The sequence below is a fragment of the Rhodnius prolixus genome, unplaced genomic scaffold (assembly GCF_049639745.1).
Source record: "Rhodnius prolixus isolate KJV_2025 unplaced genomic scaffold, Rpr scaffold_2, whole genome shotgun sequence".
Taxonomy (NCBI): Eukaryota; Metazoa; Arthropoda; class Insecta; order Hemiptera; family Reduviidae; genus Rhodnius; species Rhodnius prolixus.
In genome coordinates, this window is record NW_027411592.1 from 46,122,839 (window position 1) to 46,142,634 (window position 19,796).

General features: G+C 32.2%; 1 protein-coding gene and 1 long non-coding RNA gene across 2 annotated transcripts in view; one reads left to right on the top strand and one right to left on the bottom strand.

The window, feature by feature from the left end:
- The window catches only part of LOC141449753 (uncharacterized), a 30,040-nt gene extending 21,555 nt beyond the window's left edge, over window positions 1-8,485 (top strand). The window contains exons 2-3 of the long non-coding RNA XR_012455676.1: window positions 7,441-7,527; window positions 8,255-8,485. This is a non-coding gene — a long non-coding RNA (uncharacterized lncRNA). The remainder of the gene's footprint in view (window positions 1-7,440; window positions 7,528-8,254) is intronic.
- A 2,568-nt stretch (window positions 8,486-11,053) lies between these two features.
- On the bottom strand, window positions 11,054-19,214 carry LOC141449755 (tubulin alpha chain-like). Its single transcript, XM_074119488.1, has 6 exons — window positions 19,057-19,214; window positions 18,532-18,624; window positions 16,663-16,870; window positions 16,251-16,552; window positions 14,610-15,137; window positions 11,054-11,418 (listed from the first exon to the last, which is right to left on the bottom strand). Exons 1-6 carry the CDS (start codon window positions 19,057-19,059, stop codon window positions 11,158-11,160), a joined length of 1,395 nt encoding a protein of 464 aa, XP_073975589.1. The 5' UTR covers window positions 19,060-19,214; the 3' UTR covers window positions 11,054-11,157.
- Window positions 19,215-19,796: the final 582 nt, after the last annotated feature.

Genomic DNA, 19,796 nt, shown 5'->3' on the forward strand with positions numbered 1-19,796 from the left:
CTAGTAATCTCCTTATACGAGGTGTGTTCAAAAAGTAACGGGAATTTTTAAATTTCGCGGGTTTGGAGAGTCTGATTGTAAAATTTTTTTTTTTATTATGTTGGTACACATGCCCCTGAAGTTGGATAAAATTTTCAGTAATATTCATTGTTTACTTCTTAAGTGGCAGCCGTTAAGGTTAGACGTGTTTTTCGAGCTTGGCGATTTTTGTTTGTTAAAAAAAATGGATCAAAGAATTTGTATTAAATTTTGCGTAAAAAATGAAATAAAGTGTAATAAAGTGTGTGAAATGTTAATAAAGGCATATGGAGAGTCTGCTATGAGTAAAACAAGGATTTACGAGTGGTATAAGCGTTTCCAAGATGGCCGCGAAAACGTTGAAGATGACGAACGACCTGGACATCCAAGCACATCAACAACCGATGAAAACGTGAAAAAAGTGAAAGAAATGGTTATGAACGATCGCCGAATCACAATCAGAGAAGTCGCTGATGATGTTGCCATATCAATTGGCTCATGCCATGAAATTGTTTCGGATGTTTTGGGTATAAAACGTGTGGCAGCAAAATTTGTTCCAAAATTGTTGAATTTCGAACAAAAACAGCGGAGAATGGAAGTTGCTCAAGAGTCACTCAATGAAGTCGACAACGATGCGGATCTACTGAAACGTGTTATAACAGGTGACGAAACATGGGTTTACGGATATGATGTCGAAACTAAGGCTCAATCGTCCCAGTGGAGGCATTCTGGATCGCCAAGACCGAAAAAGGCTCGACAAGTGCGGTCGAATGTGAAGGTTATGCTCACTGTGTTCTTCGATTTTAATGGCATAGTGCATCATGAATTCTTGCCACAAGGTCAAACAATCAATAAGGAGTACTACTTACAAGTTCAACGCCGTTTGCGTGAAGCAATCCGAAAAAAACGCCCGGATTTGTGGCAAAACAATTCATGGGTTTTGCACCACGATAATGCACCTGCTCACACTTCATTGCTTGTTCGTGAATTTTTGGCCAAAAACAAAACTTTAACGATGCCCCAGCCTCCATATTCGCCAGACATGGCTCCATGTGACTTTTTTCTATTTCCAAACATAAAGAGAACATTAAAAGGCCGTCGTTTTACAAGCATAGATGACATTAAAAGCGAATCGCTGAAAGAGCTGAAAGCTATCACAAAGATCGAGTTTCAGAAGTGTTTCGAGGATTGGAAAAAGCGCTGGCACAAGTGTATTGTATGCGAAGGGGACTACTTTGAAGGCGACAATATTAATGTAGATGAATAAATAAATATTTTTTTCAAAAAACGAAAATTCCCGTTACTTTTTGAACATACCTCGTATATCTTTTATACATAATAAAAACTTACAGTTTAACTATAACTCTAAAATATACACTCTTTAAAATCATAGTGTACCAAACATACCGACACAGCTGAGCAAACCTCTCCAGAAAAACAAAAAAAATGCATGAATAGAACGAGCGTGTTCACTGCTATTAAAAGTATTCTATTTAAAATTTTATTTATTTACGCATCATTTGTTAAACGATAAGAATCTCATATTCATCGTTATTTAATTTAACAACAATTGTTTCCCAACACAAATGAACTGGGTATGATTCAGTTTTTCCTACTTACGTTCTCACAGCTTCCATTTTACAATTCTAAAACATTACCTACGCCCAATAAAATAACCTGCATATCCCTTAAATTCCTACTAGGATTCTTTAATTTTATTTCTGCATTTGTAAAAAAAAAAAAGGACGTTCACACAGAAGAGTTTGTATAAACCACTTCTGTCATGTTCAAAGACCGGAAATGATTTATTTCCGGCATATCGAAAATCTGCACGATTGTAAAACCTCCACATAGGAAGGGAGAGACAAAATATAAAAGCTTGAAAACGTCAGAGTAATGAAACCTACATAAAGTGCTCCTGTCGACCAATCACTTGTAAATCAAGCACCGGATATTCATGTATTAATTTAAATAATTTCGGCTGGGCAACTTTATCTGCTAACCACTATTACATATCTTGACCTACTCACAAAATACCATCTCACAAATTTGGGTTCAGGTCAAAGCATTTATCAATGACATCAAGTTAAGCGAGTAACTGAACATATCGTGAATAAACAGAAAACAGAAACCTGTATAACTTGATTTAACTGATGTATTAGACAATTTTGACTCTCTGGACTGCAACATTAGGTAGATTTCCGCTTTTACAATTATTCATTATTAATATTTTACTTTATTCAAATTATCGATCCATTTTACAAGACCTAACTTGCTGGGTAAGATTCAATAACATTTACAGAACTCGATGACAAATCTCGCGAGCCTATCTCAGAAAGCAATAAGCCCTATACTATTCAATTTCTACTCTATGGACAGACCTAAACCTAGTATAACGATGTTAGCTACTTAGGACACAAAGTCATTAACAAAAGATGACAACACAGACATTAAGAAAACCTTCACCGAGTTACAAACCAACTAAACTTACAACAAACTGGTTCAAAAAAAAAAAGACAAACAAAGGAATTGAATTTAAACCTATCCAAAAAAAGCAAAAATCTTCCCTCTCAGAAGGTTACGAAATGAAGATCTAAGATCCCTATGAACAACCGAGAAATCTCTTAGAATCAGTAAGATCAAGGAAAGAGCTAGCTTGACGTAACTCTGGACATCGACATATCAACACAAGACTACAAAAATCAAATCCTAACTGAGCCACTTATTTATTAAAAAAACAACTTGGGGAAACCAAGAATGCTAAGTTTGAACTTTTAGTCGATTAAAAAGGAAAAAAAAATATTAAAAAGAATGCATTACTAAAACGGGTTAGAAATCAATTCCAAAAAACAACTTGGAGAAACAAACAATGCTAATTTTGAACTAATTGTGAATTAAATAGAAAATATAATTGAGTTCACCTAAAAGGTTATGAAATTAATTCTAAACTGGTAGGTGAAATAAAGAATGCTAATTTTTAACTAATAGTCGATTAAAATGAAAAGACTAATGATTACACCAAAAAGGTTTAGAAATCAAATTACTTTTTGAGAAATGCCATTAATATTAATTTTTAAGTAATAATTAAATGATAACATGCTATTTTCATGCAAGATTAATAAAAATATAATTGAGATTTAAAAGAAGTATCTGATAATAAAGTCTTACCTTGTTTAAGGAATATCCAAGTTCATCAGCATCTCAATAGATCACCAGTCCAATAGCACTTGACACTAGTTAAAATAATTCACTTCACTGCACTAAAACTTAAACACAATTTATAATTCCGAACTTCACTTTAATACGCATTAATATTCACGATAATAAAGAGACACGACTAACGAGTTAAAGATGACCGCCGGTAGCTGACCAGGCAGATCAGCTGGTAAATTGAAGTTATCACAGCTGAGTGGCCATTTATTTATTTATTTTCATTCATAATCTTTAAACATAAAATGTAATGAGTGACTTTTTATTACAAAATTTTAAGTTGTAAGAAAATTTAAGTAGTGTGTATTTACACCAGATTTTTCTTCATATGCAGATATAATTAAGTCTTCTTTCATATATTAAAAATATATCTACTTTAAAATAAATCGATGAAATAAAATCCATATTTTGCTAATCACATTTTATTCACAAATCGGTTCACGCGTCGATAATTTGAAATTATAACAATACTTGCCGCTTATAGGTGTAAGAGCAGGACGGATATTTAATGTTCATCATCCTGCCAAAATTTATCAAAATCGGTATAAGATTTACAGGGTTATTCTTATTAGTAATAAATGTTTAAGAGGGGGCTATACATAAATGGGGCTAACTCCTCTTTCATTGCACGTACAGCTTTGAAAAAAAATCGGTCCACGTGTTTAGGCACTACGTTGTTTACAAAAAAGGTAACAAAAATAAGAATTAGTCCGCAAGAGTGCTCATTATTTCGTAGTTTTTTGCAATTACTTTCTTTGCTCTTTGTACAATAAATTATTATTTTTTGAATAAATGATGATGCACTATCGTATTTGTATAACTTTTGCTTTTTAAATTGTGTATTGATTCATGATCATACGCTGCCCTATCTCTCTTTTTATTTTATTTGATTAATATTTTATCATTTATTATAATTTAATCTTATTGAAGCTGTAGTACTATGATCTCTAATTGCGAATCCCTCTGATATGTATATCTTCAAGTTTCTTATTCCTTCTTTTACTTTTACTTTGCAAAATTTCATCAGCAACGCTTTTAATCGGAACTATTTCTTTTAGCCCAATAAAACTTTAAGAAATATAAAACGGACGCTCAGATACGAGCAGATTGATTTTATTAGTTATACTTGCATAAAATTAGCTCTCATATAAATCAGAAGTACGTATTACAAAGACTACACCATGCAGGAGTGAAATAAAAATCTAAAATCGAAATGTATCTAAAATATATTAGTAAAAAAATTGATCTTATCTTGTATTCATTATGTTGGTTCTACTCATGAAGTAACCATAACAAGATCGGCTGCATGCCTAACCCCAATGGCCGATAACGTCAATTTTTGAAGTGAAAGTGCATTTGGGGGAAAAAAGAACTCCCCCTTAGGGGAGCATGTGGTCACGCGACCCAATGGTCATTGGAATAACTGGGTAGCTTTCATTCATTGCTCACATATGTATCTTGTTCACTCTATATTAACCAAAAACTTGTGCGTTTTGATCATTTTTATAACCTGAAATTTAAAATCATATTAAAGAAATAGTTTTATTTTTATATTGATAAAACTTCAAATTCCTGGGAGTGCGATCTTCATTACAATTAATTACGTAAATATTGATTCAACTCGTCTGCTTTTGTTGATAAGCGTTTATCGCGTCTCTAGCAATTTTCTTGGACTCACTCGTCACTGAATTAGTCGAATTTATGACCAACAATCAAAGTTTACACATCATCCTTCACAAGATGCCTTCATTCTTGAAAATATCTTCAAATTGGGACAGACTCTTCAGACACTTAACTCAAGAGTTCACGACTTGCTTCTTTAGAGGCAAAAGTTTCTGTTAAATTTTAATTAAAAATGTCTCTTACTGTCAAGGATCACCCACAAATAGTAGTATATGTTCTCAAATGCGGTCTAAAGATTTCTTGACAATCCTATTGCTTAGAAAAGAAAAAAAATAATTCTACTTCACTGAGTTGCAAAAAAATTGGTAGCTTTGTAATTGTAAGATATTAGTTTGATAATACACTCAAAATTGTTTTTTTAATTAATCACTTCAACGCTTCAACGTCTGTAACTGATTTTTTTTGAAAATAGCAACGTTCTTTTTAAACGAGATTTAAGTTGAGAAATAAGATAAAAATATTTAACAGTTTAAATCTAGTTCACCAATCTGATTGATTATTTTTTGGGCTGAAAAATATCTCATTTTCTAAATGTTATCTTGCCGTTAACTTTCCTTCGTGCTGGTGAAGAGTGTGCCCTGGCGGGGATGTACGAGTATGTAGTTCTGTACCATTATTGAGACCTTGTAGCGAATGTATGTCACTAATCATTAAGCTTAACAGCAATCACTAATCAAAAAATCGCACTTAAGATTTGAAATTAGATTTTTTTTTTTATTCCAGTAGTTACTTTTTAAAATTTTCATTCAACTATACATTATGTAGTAAACAAGCACGGCCTGCGATTATATTTCATGAATGGGTTTCCGCATGAATATGTATTACGGTTGAGGGAAGCTTTAGTGAATTTTGGAGAAGGGCTGACTGTTGCGGCGTCAAACCGTGTGAAATGGGACCGAGAAGGACAGATACAACAGTTGTCAGGGTGTGAATATTTAAATATCACACACTACGCGAGTGTATATGTTTGCGGTATGTATAATAGGGGAAGAGGTGACAGAGGTGATGGCATCGCCAAGTGCAATCGCATGTACAAAGTCATACATGGAAGCAATGGAAGGGTTCCAACCTCTGGCAACAATGGATCGATAAATTTTTATTAAATATTCATTCTCGTCAGTCAGTTGCTTGGCCCTCTTTATACTTTATTATTATATTCCCTGGTGCTCCTTCCACTTCTTTTACTTCAGCGACTTCTTTGGCCTCAGCTATTCGTCAACTTCCTAAACGGTTGTCCAAAGATTACTGCTACCTTTTAAAATTCTTGAGTAAACAGTAACTAGCTGAAGAGGCTGTGACTTGTAAACATGTCATTACTATTCCATTGATTTTTTTTTTTTGTCGCATGAGCCAAATTGACTCTTGTAATCATTTTTCTTAATGGTTTAATAGAAACTCCATTAACCAATACGAGCAACGTGATTTGAGAAAGTTCACTGCTCTTAAATTCTGTAAGAAACATTTTAATTCTTTGTTTCAACATAAAAAAAAATTCGGATATTGACCGATTCTTATATCCTACTTAACTAAACGCTTTTTCCACTAACCACCCCATTTCCTTCCATAATCCTCATGAAGGACGAAGTGATAATCCAAAAAAGCAGTATAGTCCTTAATCTACACGCCCTTTACACATCTAACGTCCTGAAATCCCCTCAAAATCCCTTCCTCTATTACAGTTGACCCGGGGCAACCTTACTTCCTTTTTCAAATTTGGTTCCCTTCAAGTTTCATCTATAAAATGCAAAATCGCCCTTAATCGAATTAGAAAAATTGTGCAAACAGACAAAACTTGAAGAGTTAACAGTTGGCGATGAGGAACGTGAACCCTCCTCTCCTCAGCCTGAATTACAATTTATTTAAGAGATTATTAAGTCTTAAACATAAGACTTAACATGGAACCCTCATATAAGACTAACTAACGACAAGAGCTATGAATACCACGTTCTTTCATACTTAACCTTTAGCTTCTAGGACTACAACTATTGATTTCCCTACCGGCACTCTACCGGCCGACATAAGCGCCAGAGAGCACGTACACTTTTTAATGATATCAAAAATATTTTATTGGAGTAATAACGGCTGCTATTGATGACCTTCTCTTGAGAACATAAGGGTTGGTTGCTGTAGAATTATTTTGCTTATTTTACGTACAAAAGTTTTAAAAATAAATTAATTTATAATTCTTAGGAGCTTATTTTCTTGGTTACAGTTCTGCCAATTGTATATTTTTTTTCTACGCCAATATTTCGCAAAGTTTCGGGCTACAAAATTATTATTATTCCCTCTTTAAACTTAAAATCATTTTCGGAAAAAGTTTAGAAAAATTATGTATCAAGAATGTAGATTGAAAAGTCATCATACTGACTGGTATATATAGATAAATAATAATGTGCTCCCGTATTCTAATGTAGGTTTCCCGTAATCTATTCTACATCCAAATATAAGCAATATCATTCTATTGATGAAAAGCTTTATAGAAATATAACCCTACCGCTTCATTACTTCACTACTTATATTTATTTACAGATGACCGAGAATGGAATCCACTAAAATGCCTTATTTGATGAATGACAGAATGATAAAGTGAGATGTTGTTTGGAGTTTTTCAAAAAGGTATTAATTTTGCATTAATGAATCAGTTTCCAAAAACAATTAACATTACTTTGGCCGTATTATTGCTGGATGGTAGAAATCTTGAAATAGTAGCCAATTGCACGAAATTTTATTGACTAGACGCTCTAAAAGCGCTCCTTAACGAAATGCTCGGATATATTTGGTCTTAGTCGCTATCTATAAGTCAACAAACACACAGCACATCGCTATCGTATCCTTTGTACAGATACATTATCCGTCTAAATGGATTGTCTCAAATTAATACCTTAATCAATTAATTCACTGTTTAAATCACAAAAAACAGTGTTGACCATACTCATTAAATGAACCAATGCAATCATTTCGAACTAAAAAGAATCTAATAAGAATAGTTTTTCTACAATTTGAAATTAATTAAATTTTAAGTAAAGTACATTTTATCACACACACCGTTAGTTGTTGTGTCTACTTAAAGCAGAAGAGAGATATTAAAAGAGAAGGTAAAGTTTTAGAGAAAGAGAAGAAGTTATTAGAGACATAAGGGTGAGAGGTATACAGAGTATTATCGTAGACAAGCGTCAAGGATGGGCCATTAGCTACCCCCAGTACCATCCTCTTACCTACAAAACTTCCTTACGAACTGCCAAGCACAGTTAATTTCTTCAGTTGACTTTTGCTTTCCCTGTGACCTGCTGGTAACTGTAACAAACTCTTAGGCTGGATTAACCATCTCACTTTCTGTTTACAGATATATTTCATGTGTTTTCCAATTTCACGTCAACCCCTTACATGGAATCCGTTTAAGAAACAATCCTGTTATATTATTTAAGTTCTTTGTGTATTGCTTCCATGTTTGTAAATAATGTCAATATAAATTGCAGCAATTTGAGTTTGAACAATATTTGTTTCGCTATTATTATTATTTTGAAGATCCATACGAATATATTCTTTAATGTTAATTTTCAATTAAAGAAGACTAGTCCATTATTCTAAACCTAGACATTGATCTAGACTCTTAAAGTTTTAAAAATTCTGACGTCGTATTCTTAAAGCAGACAAGTACGACGAATGAGAACTTAATTGAGAATTGTCCAAATATCCTATTTTAGCCTGAACAGTTCACTTTTTACTCAGTGACAGATAGTTCGTCTCTTTTAACAAAACCCCGTCTTTAAAAAGATTTATTTCTTCTTACAGGCTCTTGTTATCTTCTTCCTCAATTCTGGGTTAATATATAATTAAAATTTTTTATTCTTAAGACAGAATGGAAATCTTTTGGAAGAAACGTTCAATATAAGTTGTTTTGGGTAAATTTAATGTAGATTTTAAAATCGCTGTAGAGTATTAACCGTGTTAATTTTAAATAGATTTGAGGACATAACTGTGGAAGAGGGATATCGGGAAATATTCCCAAGAATTAGTGAACTCTTGTTCCAACTTTGGTCATAGATGGGCAAGCCCTGGGCTGCAAGAACAATAGGACACTGCAGGCCAAACTATGGCTTCATAGGTTTAAACAATGATGGGTGTTAAAAAAAAAAAAAAAAAAAAAAAAAAAAATATTAATGAACGGTAGATGTAAATCTCAGTAACCAATGTAAATCTTACGTGTTTTGTTCCCAAAAATTATGCTGAGATTGTTACTGGTAGTTTTGATTGCCAACTAAAGTCTCGAAGTCTTAATCACCTACTCTATATAGGTAGGTATAATAATCTCATTAAATCGCTCTTCATTCACACATACTATCCAAACCACTGGCAAATATATCCCCAAATCAAGGCTACTATAAAGAGTAACAAGCTCAATGGGGCCATAACATTTTTTCAAGTCACCCTCAGGTCTTAAAAGCATTACTAAGCCTCGAAAATGAAAATGAGTCCGGAATAACTTTAGTGCATTAAGTTGAATACTTTTTAGAAAAAAAAAAAATGCTTCTCGAAATGAGTGGATATTTTTTGAACTTAGTAGATACCTAGAAGTTCGCTAGAATGTTCATGGCATTTTGTTGGGTTTCAAAAGGTTTTGTTAGAGGTAGGGTTCGTCGCTTTGTATTTGACTTCGAAACTAAAAGCTAAAACTATTTATCAGCTGGCGACCATTTCGCCAAAGAATATCGACATACGATGAAATTGTAGTACATGTACAAGTACTACATATATAATTCACGTAATACATACATAAAATAGCAAATCAAAATCAATTTTAACTTTGATACCCTAAATTATAGTGATTTAGAATTATTGGGTACAAAACGAATGACTTTTAACCTTGATTATTGCGTGTATAAAAGATTTTTAAATAAATTCAAGTTAATAAATAATAGTTTGTCTGTAATCCATTTGGAAACTAGTAACCATACGTATAGTGTGAACCATTATAACACGAAAACCAACACAAATAAAGGTTAACATTAGTCATATAGTTGTGGGTAAGGGGCAACTTTCTAAAGCCAGTTTTGATTGGCACATCTGAGCCATGGTTAGAACTGATACAGCTGCACCAAGGGATTATAGTCTTAAATCTCACATAAGCAGGCTTGGGTTGAATGCAATATTGTCAGATCTATTAATCAAGCACTGGTACCCTAGCGTTTACTGTTTTAAAAATTAACTGCGAAATCCAAACAAGGATATGGAAATATTTAACTTCAAAATATATATGTATTAATCAACAGAAAAAAAGTATTTAACATTGAACTCATATTTTATGGTCATCCCAATTTAAGCATGTTTTGCGAGTGTTGAGATTCAAAAAACTAATGAATAGTTAAACCCATTAAGCAGGCTTCTCAAGGAACATATGAAACTAGGATTTATTGGCTATGAAACTGGAAGGACATTAAACAGAAAATCCAATCCATCATTCATTAAAAGAGAAAAAATAATCTTTTTTAATACTTCGGCTGCAGGGGAATAAGTGATATTATTTTATTTTTCACACTTCAATTGTATATTTTAATGTTAATAAAATTATCATGACCAGAAATTGTCACAGCTGTTATACTAAATATATGGATTGGTCAATTTTAGGGGCGATATTAGAATGCAAGGAGTGGTTCTAGTAGGCTAGTAATCGTCACATTCCTAGGTGTTTGCAAACCGACAATGCCAACACCTGCGGTCTTACGTTTTTACATGTTTGCCACGCTCTTTTGCCAAAATTGTTATTTTAAAAAAGTTAAATTTGGAAAAATACAGATTTATAAAATATGATATTGAGGTTAATCAATTAAAATGAACATTATTATTTCTTTTTTTAAGCTGTAGTTTTTTAAAACTTTAGCTAGGGTTGAAGGAATGCTTCTATTCTTAGCCACCCAAATTCAATACAAACTTTATTATCTTACTATTAAACCATTATATTATAATCACATTACCTAATTGCACTTATAAATGTTTAACAGCCTATTTGTTTAAAAAGAAACTGGATTGAGAACTTTCAACTAAAAATAAAATTTCTAAAGAAGCGTACAAATGGAAATTTAATCCAAAATAAGAGCAGGGACTTTAGAGAGAATAAGTATTATTAATATGAAATTTAAACATATTAATTTTTCAATAAATAATTTAATTGTTCTCATAAAGTCAAATACAAATTTGATACCTGTGGAGATCAGTCTTGCATCCCTTTTTGAAAAGAAATTCACTTTGCTATTGAATGGACATTGTTTTATATTCATTCTCCAATATCATTATATTTTCTTGGGCATCAAAAAATTCTTGTTCATCCATGCCTTCACCTGTGTACCAATGGAAGAATGCTTTTTTCGCCATCATTAACGTGTATTTGAGATTAATGGCTGACCAAGCGTTCTTTATGGCTGTAGTGTTGCAAAGTGTGCATAAGGCCCTTTTTGTTGGCGCAATGTCACCTTCGAATAGGCAACACGGTGGGCGATTATTTATTCCAATCTGTTTGGTACACACAACAAATTAATGTTTTGAAAAGTTCTTACTTATAATAAATAAATAAACTGCTTGATGCAATATTAAAATAAGAATGTATTTTTTTTCCCCCAGTGGTTATTAGTAGTTCCAGCAATTCGATTTTTAAACTGATTCCAAGCAATTGATTAATTGATTTATTGGAAGAATGAACAAAAGCCAAAGAGCCATTGTTTGTGATTGAATTCAAGATAATTCAGGTGGTTTCGTGATAGCGTGAAACTGATCAAGAGTACGAGTAAAGCTTTAAGTTTTGCAGCGATAACAGTAATAATAATAAAGTATCATGGCACTAATCATGACCGTAGCAGTCGGTACGCACAAAACAATAAAAATAAATTATATAAAATATAAGATAAATATTAAAAAATAAATATATACATACATGCCCGATAAAAAAAAAAAACTTTATAAATTAGTAAGGTTTTAAGTGTCACACGTGGGTGAAATATTTTATTTAAAAAAAAGTAAAAAATCTAAATCCAATTAATGCTTAACGAATCCTATAAAATGAACATCAATAAAAAAAAATGAAAGCACACTTAAGTTCAATGTTATAGAAATAAAAAAAAAGATTCAAATATTCAGCAAGAAAAAAAGAAGAATTTTTTGGACAGTTTCATTCTCTTAAGAGGATTGTTTAGTTTGATAAAAAGGTTACGGAGATAATGTTAGAACGAAGATTGAAGATACTGTCCAATTTATTGTATCCATCTGGCCGAAGAGAATCTTGAAGTTCTTAGAGAAATTTTTTTACAGATATATCGCATTTTAATTCTCTTTCTTTGAATTTTTTTTTTTCTGTACCATAAATTAAATTAGATTCTTCTTTCGATAAAATTATGGCGACAATTTTGAGAAGTCTTGGTAAAATAATCATAGTTTATACACAGTTTTAATTAGAACATTAGCCGAAATTCAATTAAATTTAAACTTAAGCTTCAAGCGGAACAGAAAAAGGGTAAGATAAATTGTAAAGTAATCGCCTACTATTTCAGGCTGGGCGTCCAACTACTGATCAGCGCAATAAAGATAAATTGAATGTAATACTGTTTTATGTTAAGCTAAATATAATTAAATTTTATAACATTATAAAATCCTAAATACTTGAGCTTGAATTTTCGCATGGAATGAAATGTAAATTTAGTAAACTATTAGATTTTTTTGAACACTACTTCTTAAGGTCCTTAACGGTAAGGTCCTTACCATTATAACCTTAAATTAGCCAGAAGGTGCGATTGAGTATAGCCAATGCATGCCAAAAGAAAGAAGAGAATTAATGAAATGTTTTATTATAAATAATCGTTGAATAACCTCTCCTCCCTAAAGACAGCTCACCCTCTACCATGGGGGTTTCATGATGAAACGATTTGAAATATAAAATTTCAACTCCGCTTTTTCCCGTTCTTGAGTTTTGGGCTGCTAACACACACATATACAACACAGGAAAATTTAAAAAAGAACCAGGGGATATTAAAACAGATGTTCCTATTAAAGTAACTGACAGAAAAGTGGAGTAAAAAATAAAATAAAAAAAATTAAAAAATTAGAAATTATAATTAAAATTTAAAAAAATAAATAAACCGCCGTCTAAAAGCTTTGAAAAATCCGCTGTTAAAATAATAAGACCGTCCGCGTTGCTCTTCAGTTCATATCGTGAAATCTCTTTAAACCTCTGAGAAGCTTTGATCTCATTCTCCGCCGCTATTCTTCACTTCACTACTTATACAACAAACAATTAGTATCTGAGATTTTATCCGCCAAATTATACTTCTTTTCTTTAATTCTATTTTTAGAATTATATAGAAAACAAGGGTACTTTTGAGAAAATAACTTAGATGTTATCCAGCTTTGTAGACCTAAAAAAATATTTATTCAGTGAAATTGCCGCCGCCAGGATCCTTAGTTAATGGCACGGATATTCCTTGAAAAAAAGTTCTAAAGCATTCATTTCAAGCAAGAAATTAATCCAAGAAATAAAGAAATCTATTGTATTCAACAAAAAATAAAAATAAATTTAGCATTTTTCATCTGTTTGATTAAAAAGATTATTTTGAAATTTAAGCCAACTTCCAAAATAATAATATTATAAGTTTAAACAAAAACAACAATTTAAATATAAAATGAAGTGTATTTTAATAAATAAGATCTTAAAACCATAATTTCAGAGGAAATAATAATGTTTATGTTGAACGTACTAAATGAAAGCCCTGGTTTAAGATTTACTAACGCCTAATTTTTTTACTATTAATCAAACTTTTTATTTTTTGATAACTAAAATTCTAAAATTTAAGTGAATAACGTAATTACTTTTAGTAACTAAGAAATACTTATTCTCCTTTAATTCAAAATAAAAAAATTAAAGAACAATTCCTGCTACATTCAGCTGTTTCTCTTGATAACTTTTATATTGATGCCTTAGTTTTCGATCTTTTCCCGCTTGAGGAGTAGTAAATAAAATTTTTGTAGACCAATTTCTTTTTTTTTTATATCGACGTTTCAGCCAAATTATTGCCTTTTTCAGAATAAGCTAAATTTGTAGAGTTGCTACTACAAACTACATTATCGCTATAACTCTCTTGTAAAACTTATACAAATAACAAAAACTATAACTCTAATGCGTACGTGAAAATGTAGATGATGTTTGTTATTGTATCCGAATTATGTGCATTAGGGAATAATAGAGAATTAAGGAATATTAAGGTTAATTGCCCTGATATGCCTATAACTGTCCCGCAAACATCTTGTAATTCATATCATGGATGACAATCGCCCACTGGCCATTGTTGCCTACGTTACGAATCAATGTTCTAGCTCATCGTCACCCAATCATTAATATCATACATGACAGATTTTCACTGAAACATGGTCAAAATTAAGGAAGTCACAATAGATCTTTTTCAAGCGCAGTGGATTTGGATTTTATTTTGCAATTCCTAACTTAAACGACTGACAGGTTCACATTAAATAATGTAAGCGAGAATAAAGTTGTCAGTTAGCTAATTGAAAGCCTGATATCTAAACACAGTACATTGATTGTACCACTGGGATTTTATTTCTGTACATTACATTTTCATTGCTCACAAAACAAATAGAATATTTATTAAAATAAAAATATTTGTAAAAGTTCAAATTCCATACAAATGAAAAATCATTACCTTGAAACCAGATGGAGACCATTCTACAAATTTCACTTCTTTTTTCTTTTTTATCAGAGCAATAGAGGCATTAACATCTTTAGGCGCCACATCTCCTCTGAATAGCAGACAACAAGCTATGTATAATCCATTTTCATTTTCACAATTAATAAAACGATTTGTTGCATCAAAACCTTTACAACTAATCTCAGATACTGATTGTGATTCATGGCTAGCTTTGTTTGAGCTAACTATAGGCGCATAACTAATTATAGGAAAATGAATCCTAGGAAATGGAACTAAATTTGTTTGAAAATCTGAAAAATCGGCATTTAAAGTTCCATTAAATCTAAGACTAGCTGTAATTGAACTGATGGTTTGCGCTAATAAACGATTTAAGTTTACATAAGCTGGACAATCTACATCTAACTTATTTTGGCAAATATTATACATAGCTTCATTGTCTACCAAGAAAACACAATCGGACAATTCCATCGTTGCACTTGTTGTCAGCACAGCATTGTACGGTTCCACCACAGCTGTTGACAACTACAAAAAACATACAAAATATTTTTATTAAATGTGTGCAAATATGTAGTTTTTTTTTTTGTCTGTTACTTAAGGCGCATCAATATCTAAGGTCATTAGCGCCGGTCTTTTTCAAAGCACACTGTTCTAAGGCTAGTGTTTTCTCGTTACAAACAAAACTATCCATTACCAAACCATGAGCTGTAAGAAGTTTCTTGGAAGAGAAGCCTCGAACTGATCTCGAACCCGGTATCTTCGTATGGAAGTCCAATGCTCTCCATACCAAGATTCAGTCTTAATTTAATTCAATTTTACTTTAAACAAAATTAAAATATGGTCATATGGACATAGGAACAGTTTCAGTATTATTTATTTCATGTTTTGTAACTAGAAATAAAACAGCCACATTTTTAATCACTCCTTATTGAGTTTCCTTCTAAAAAGAAATGAGCACGTTTTTTAAATAAAGCTCACTTCAAAATTTATTTATAGGCCACAATTTACACCAACATGTAAAACTTCAGCAAAACAAAGAATGCATCAAATTTTCTGAAACACTTAAATTTAACGAATTTCTAAAAGCAGCTATTTATCTACTAGTATGATCAGCTACCTCCAACACATCATAATAGTGATTCATCGAAGCAAAACTCATTGGAAGCTCAAGTAGACTCGCTTGGATCATTAAGCCCCCGTCATAGTCCGGTGTCAATACATTTTATTACAGACACTGGCCCTTGTCATCAAGCTGAAATTGGCCCAAAAGGTCGTAGGTTTCCTTTGATCGTGCCCAGAATAATTCAATTCCTCAATAACTCAATTTCGCTTGCAGTACTGAGGAAGAGATATATAAACCAACGCTCAAGGATTAAGTGTCCAGTGGAGAGTTTGGTTATAAGGTTTAAGTGAGCGTGTGGTTGGTTGGTATGATGGATTTTTCCCTGTGGGTACCTAACATATTAGCTATCCAATTTTATTATGTGAGGGTTAAGGAGTATCAGCATAAATATTTTTTGCCATGTTAGGCTGAGATACCCGCAGAGATAACAGCTCTCTGTGACTAGAACATAACACAAATGAGACCATGGTATTATTTTAAATAATCGATAATTAATATTCTTTTAAAATTAGTACCTTAGGCGATGGGAATATCGCCACTTCTAATTTACTTTGTTTTCTCCATTCTTCTTCTAACTCCAGTTGCAACAATGAAGCTAATCCAGAACCAGTACCACCGCCGAATGAATGTGTAAACATAAATCCTTGTAATTTATCACAAGATTCTGCCATTTTTCTAATAGGATCAATAATTTGTGGCAAGGCTGCGGTTCCAATGGTATAACGTCCTCGAGCGTAATTATTTGCAGCGTCTTCATTAGCATTGATTAAGCACGATGGCCCATATAAGTTTTTGTACTTACCACTCTTTACTTGGTCTGAAAATTAAATAAATTATCTCTTTTTAAATAAAGTTAGATTTAGTTATAGAAAAACAGACTGAGAATTTTTTTTAAAAAATTATGCGCTCTGAGAAATAAGTGCTTACCAATTACTGATGGCTCTAAGTCAACGAGCACAGCTCTTGGTGTAAAATTTCCTGATGACATTTCCATGAAGAATGAACTGAAACCTTCGCCATTTGGGAAATTTTTTTTGTCATCATTGTTACTGCTTTTTACATCAGAATTATTTTCATCTATGGTTGACTGGCAGTCATTTTGTACATTATCCCATTCAGCTGTTAATCTGCCTGTCTAATATTGATTTAAGTTATTATTTATTATAAGCATGTAAAGGATAAGGCAAACACAGAAGGTGATATGAGATCATAACTTCTAAATTTTAAGAAAAATTTTCCAGAATCTACTTTAGGCTATATAGAAAAATTGGTTGTAGGTATTTTCAGAGCAAATCAGAGTTGATAACAATCTGAAGAGAATGAAAAGTTTGTATTTGGTTTTCGAAAGTCTGTTAGGGTTACTATCTCATGCTTTATGTTGAACCTACTGAAGCTCGCTGTTGAGGATACTTTAGAGCAATTAGAAGATCTGGCTAAAGTCTTCCATCCCAAAGGTGCCCAAAGATCATTAATTCTTTCGCTTAGTATCTGTAATAAATGGTTTTTCAGCTATACTGGAGTTAAATTATGAAATGCGCAAACTTTAAGTTAGATAAAGAGAAGATTGGGTGCAGTACATGTCCTGTTCGCTCAAAGACCCGCCCTAAATTCTCTTCACAGCTGGGAACTAAGTGTAACTAGACAGGCATTTGCACAAACTCTCATCCTCTAGGAAAACAACAATTAAAAAAAAATTCTTTCTTAGCCTAAATCCTCTTGGAAGTGTGAAGGACGAGCAAATTACCTTGCTGAATATTATTTTGTTCCTATTCAGTGCTGAACTCCATTTCATTTTAAAATAAAATATTAACATTAATAGAAAACAAATTGGAAAAGTAATCCCTTCGAACCATTTCTCTCGGACTCGGCTTTGCGCGAGTATCACTTGGTGTTTGTATGGTTGGGAATGAGTTTGCAGGGTTGTTATGGAACTTCACAGGAATCTGGTGCCTTTAATTTGTACATTTCGGTTATTTTATAAAGTCTTTTAATGTTAAATCTCTCATTTTAAGCGACCGCTCTCCACTCTTTTGAGATAAATCACTACCATCACTCACTTGCAGGGCAAAGCAAGGAGTATTTCCAAAAAAAGTTGGTAACTCTTGTTTAGTAATGTTTGTAACAGTCCTGGCTTCAAGCATATTTACTTTTAGGGCTTTTTCGGTGAACGATTGCAACCTTATCCTTAACATCCTTAGTAACCTTATAGGATTAATAATGAAGGACGTAAGATAGCCAGTCCCTAGTCGACTGAAGAAGTTTATGCCATGTTAAACGCTACTAAATAATGTAGCTACGAATTTTTATTTAGTTTCTTTGATGCGCTCTTTGAACAGCATGATCATAAAAAGTAATATGTTTTATTAACTCTCTGCGACCCACTAGAATCATCTATCTCCAATTAAAATCTTCCATAAACCCAGTACTTTTTTTTTATACAAAAACCATTTAATGAAATTCTCCATAATCTAGATTATCATCCTAACCCACTATGTAAAACCACCAACGTTCCTACCGTTCTATACAGACATAAAATACAAACACATCCTCAACCAACAACTTTTTTTCATTAGCAGAGGTTTTCCTGCATACAATATCCTAGATCGATCTTAAACGTCCCTTCTAAACAATATAAGAATGTTATTATGTTTCAGAATTCTGATATCAAAATTTCTTTATATTTATCTTTCTTTTTTTCTTATTCTTTCATTATATATATGTATTTAAAGCAAAGTTTATCTATGTATCTCACAATGACAATGCACAACAGTTGCATTAATTTACGTAATAGTTTACCTCATCGATTCCATGCTCCAGACAATAGAGCTCCCAAACTGTATTAGCTACTTGAACGCCAGCCTGTCCCAAGTGAAGTGAAATTACTTCTCTCTGTAAAATATTTACATTAAAATGGTATAAGACAGGATAAAAGTGAATATGATACCTAGTATAAAATTATTTAGCAATCAGGAGAGAAGCTTCTGATTTTTCAATAAATTCGTTAAGTCTTACAAAGCAAATAGTTTCAGATTAAATATCCTAAATGAGCGAAATCAGAACATTAATTAATTTATTAAATAAGTTAAAAAAAAATAAGCGATTATCGGAGGATAAGAATGTATAATTTCCACCATCAATATGAAATCACTTTTCTATAACTGAGTACAATAAATTTGATCAGATCGAAATGTTTCCCCCCCCTTCATTTCTCTTCCTAAGATTTCTCTTTTGTTACGAATATTTGAAAATTTTAATACTAGTACCTAATCCAAGTTGTATTGCTTTTTATATATTTAATTTCGCCAAAACAGTTGCACTTACCATTGTATAAAATTTAGAACAACAAAGGAACTATACAAAAGTTTGACTTTAAATTTTTTTTGCAAAAATTATAAAAATAAAAACTAATAAAACTATTTACAGTAAAACTTTATAATTTAATAGAAATTTTTCAATTGTTTACATCATCTGTTGCTAAAAACTTAGTCAGGTAATTCTCTAATTTTATAAGTAATAACTAAAAAAATATTTTCAAATTTTTTCTTGTTACTTAATAAAACTTCTAACCATCCTAACTAATTTATAATTACATTCAATAACTGATTTTTAATATTAAAGCATTGACGCAAAAACCTTACGAGATGTTTTGTTTAAATATTCGTAGACAAATCTTTAAAAGTACGCAATGGTAGTTAAGAGTCCAAATTTTATAATGAGTTTGCCATCCGACGTCGGGCTTCCCACTACATAAATGTTTTTTTTCTGTAGAATAAGATTTCTTGTGTCTTCGATAGGACACACGTCAAGGTGTTCGGAGGACATGTCCTCTCTTCCACACAGAATGCAGGTCGGGTCCGCCGCCAACCCAATGAGATGTAGTTGGGCTTGCAAATAATCATGACCCGTGAGCCAGTCTGAAGCAGGCCACGCCGTCCCTTCCTGGCAGATTAGGTGGAATTCGTCCACCTGGTTCGACCAATACTAGCCACCGTTTTCCATCCGCTTTTGCTTTTTGTCTGCACTTCACTTCTGATCGAAGACAGTGCAGCAGTTATGCTTTT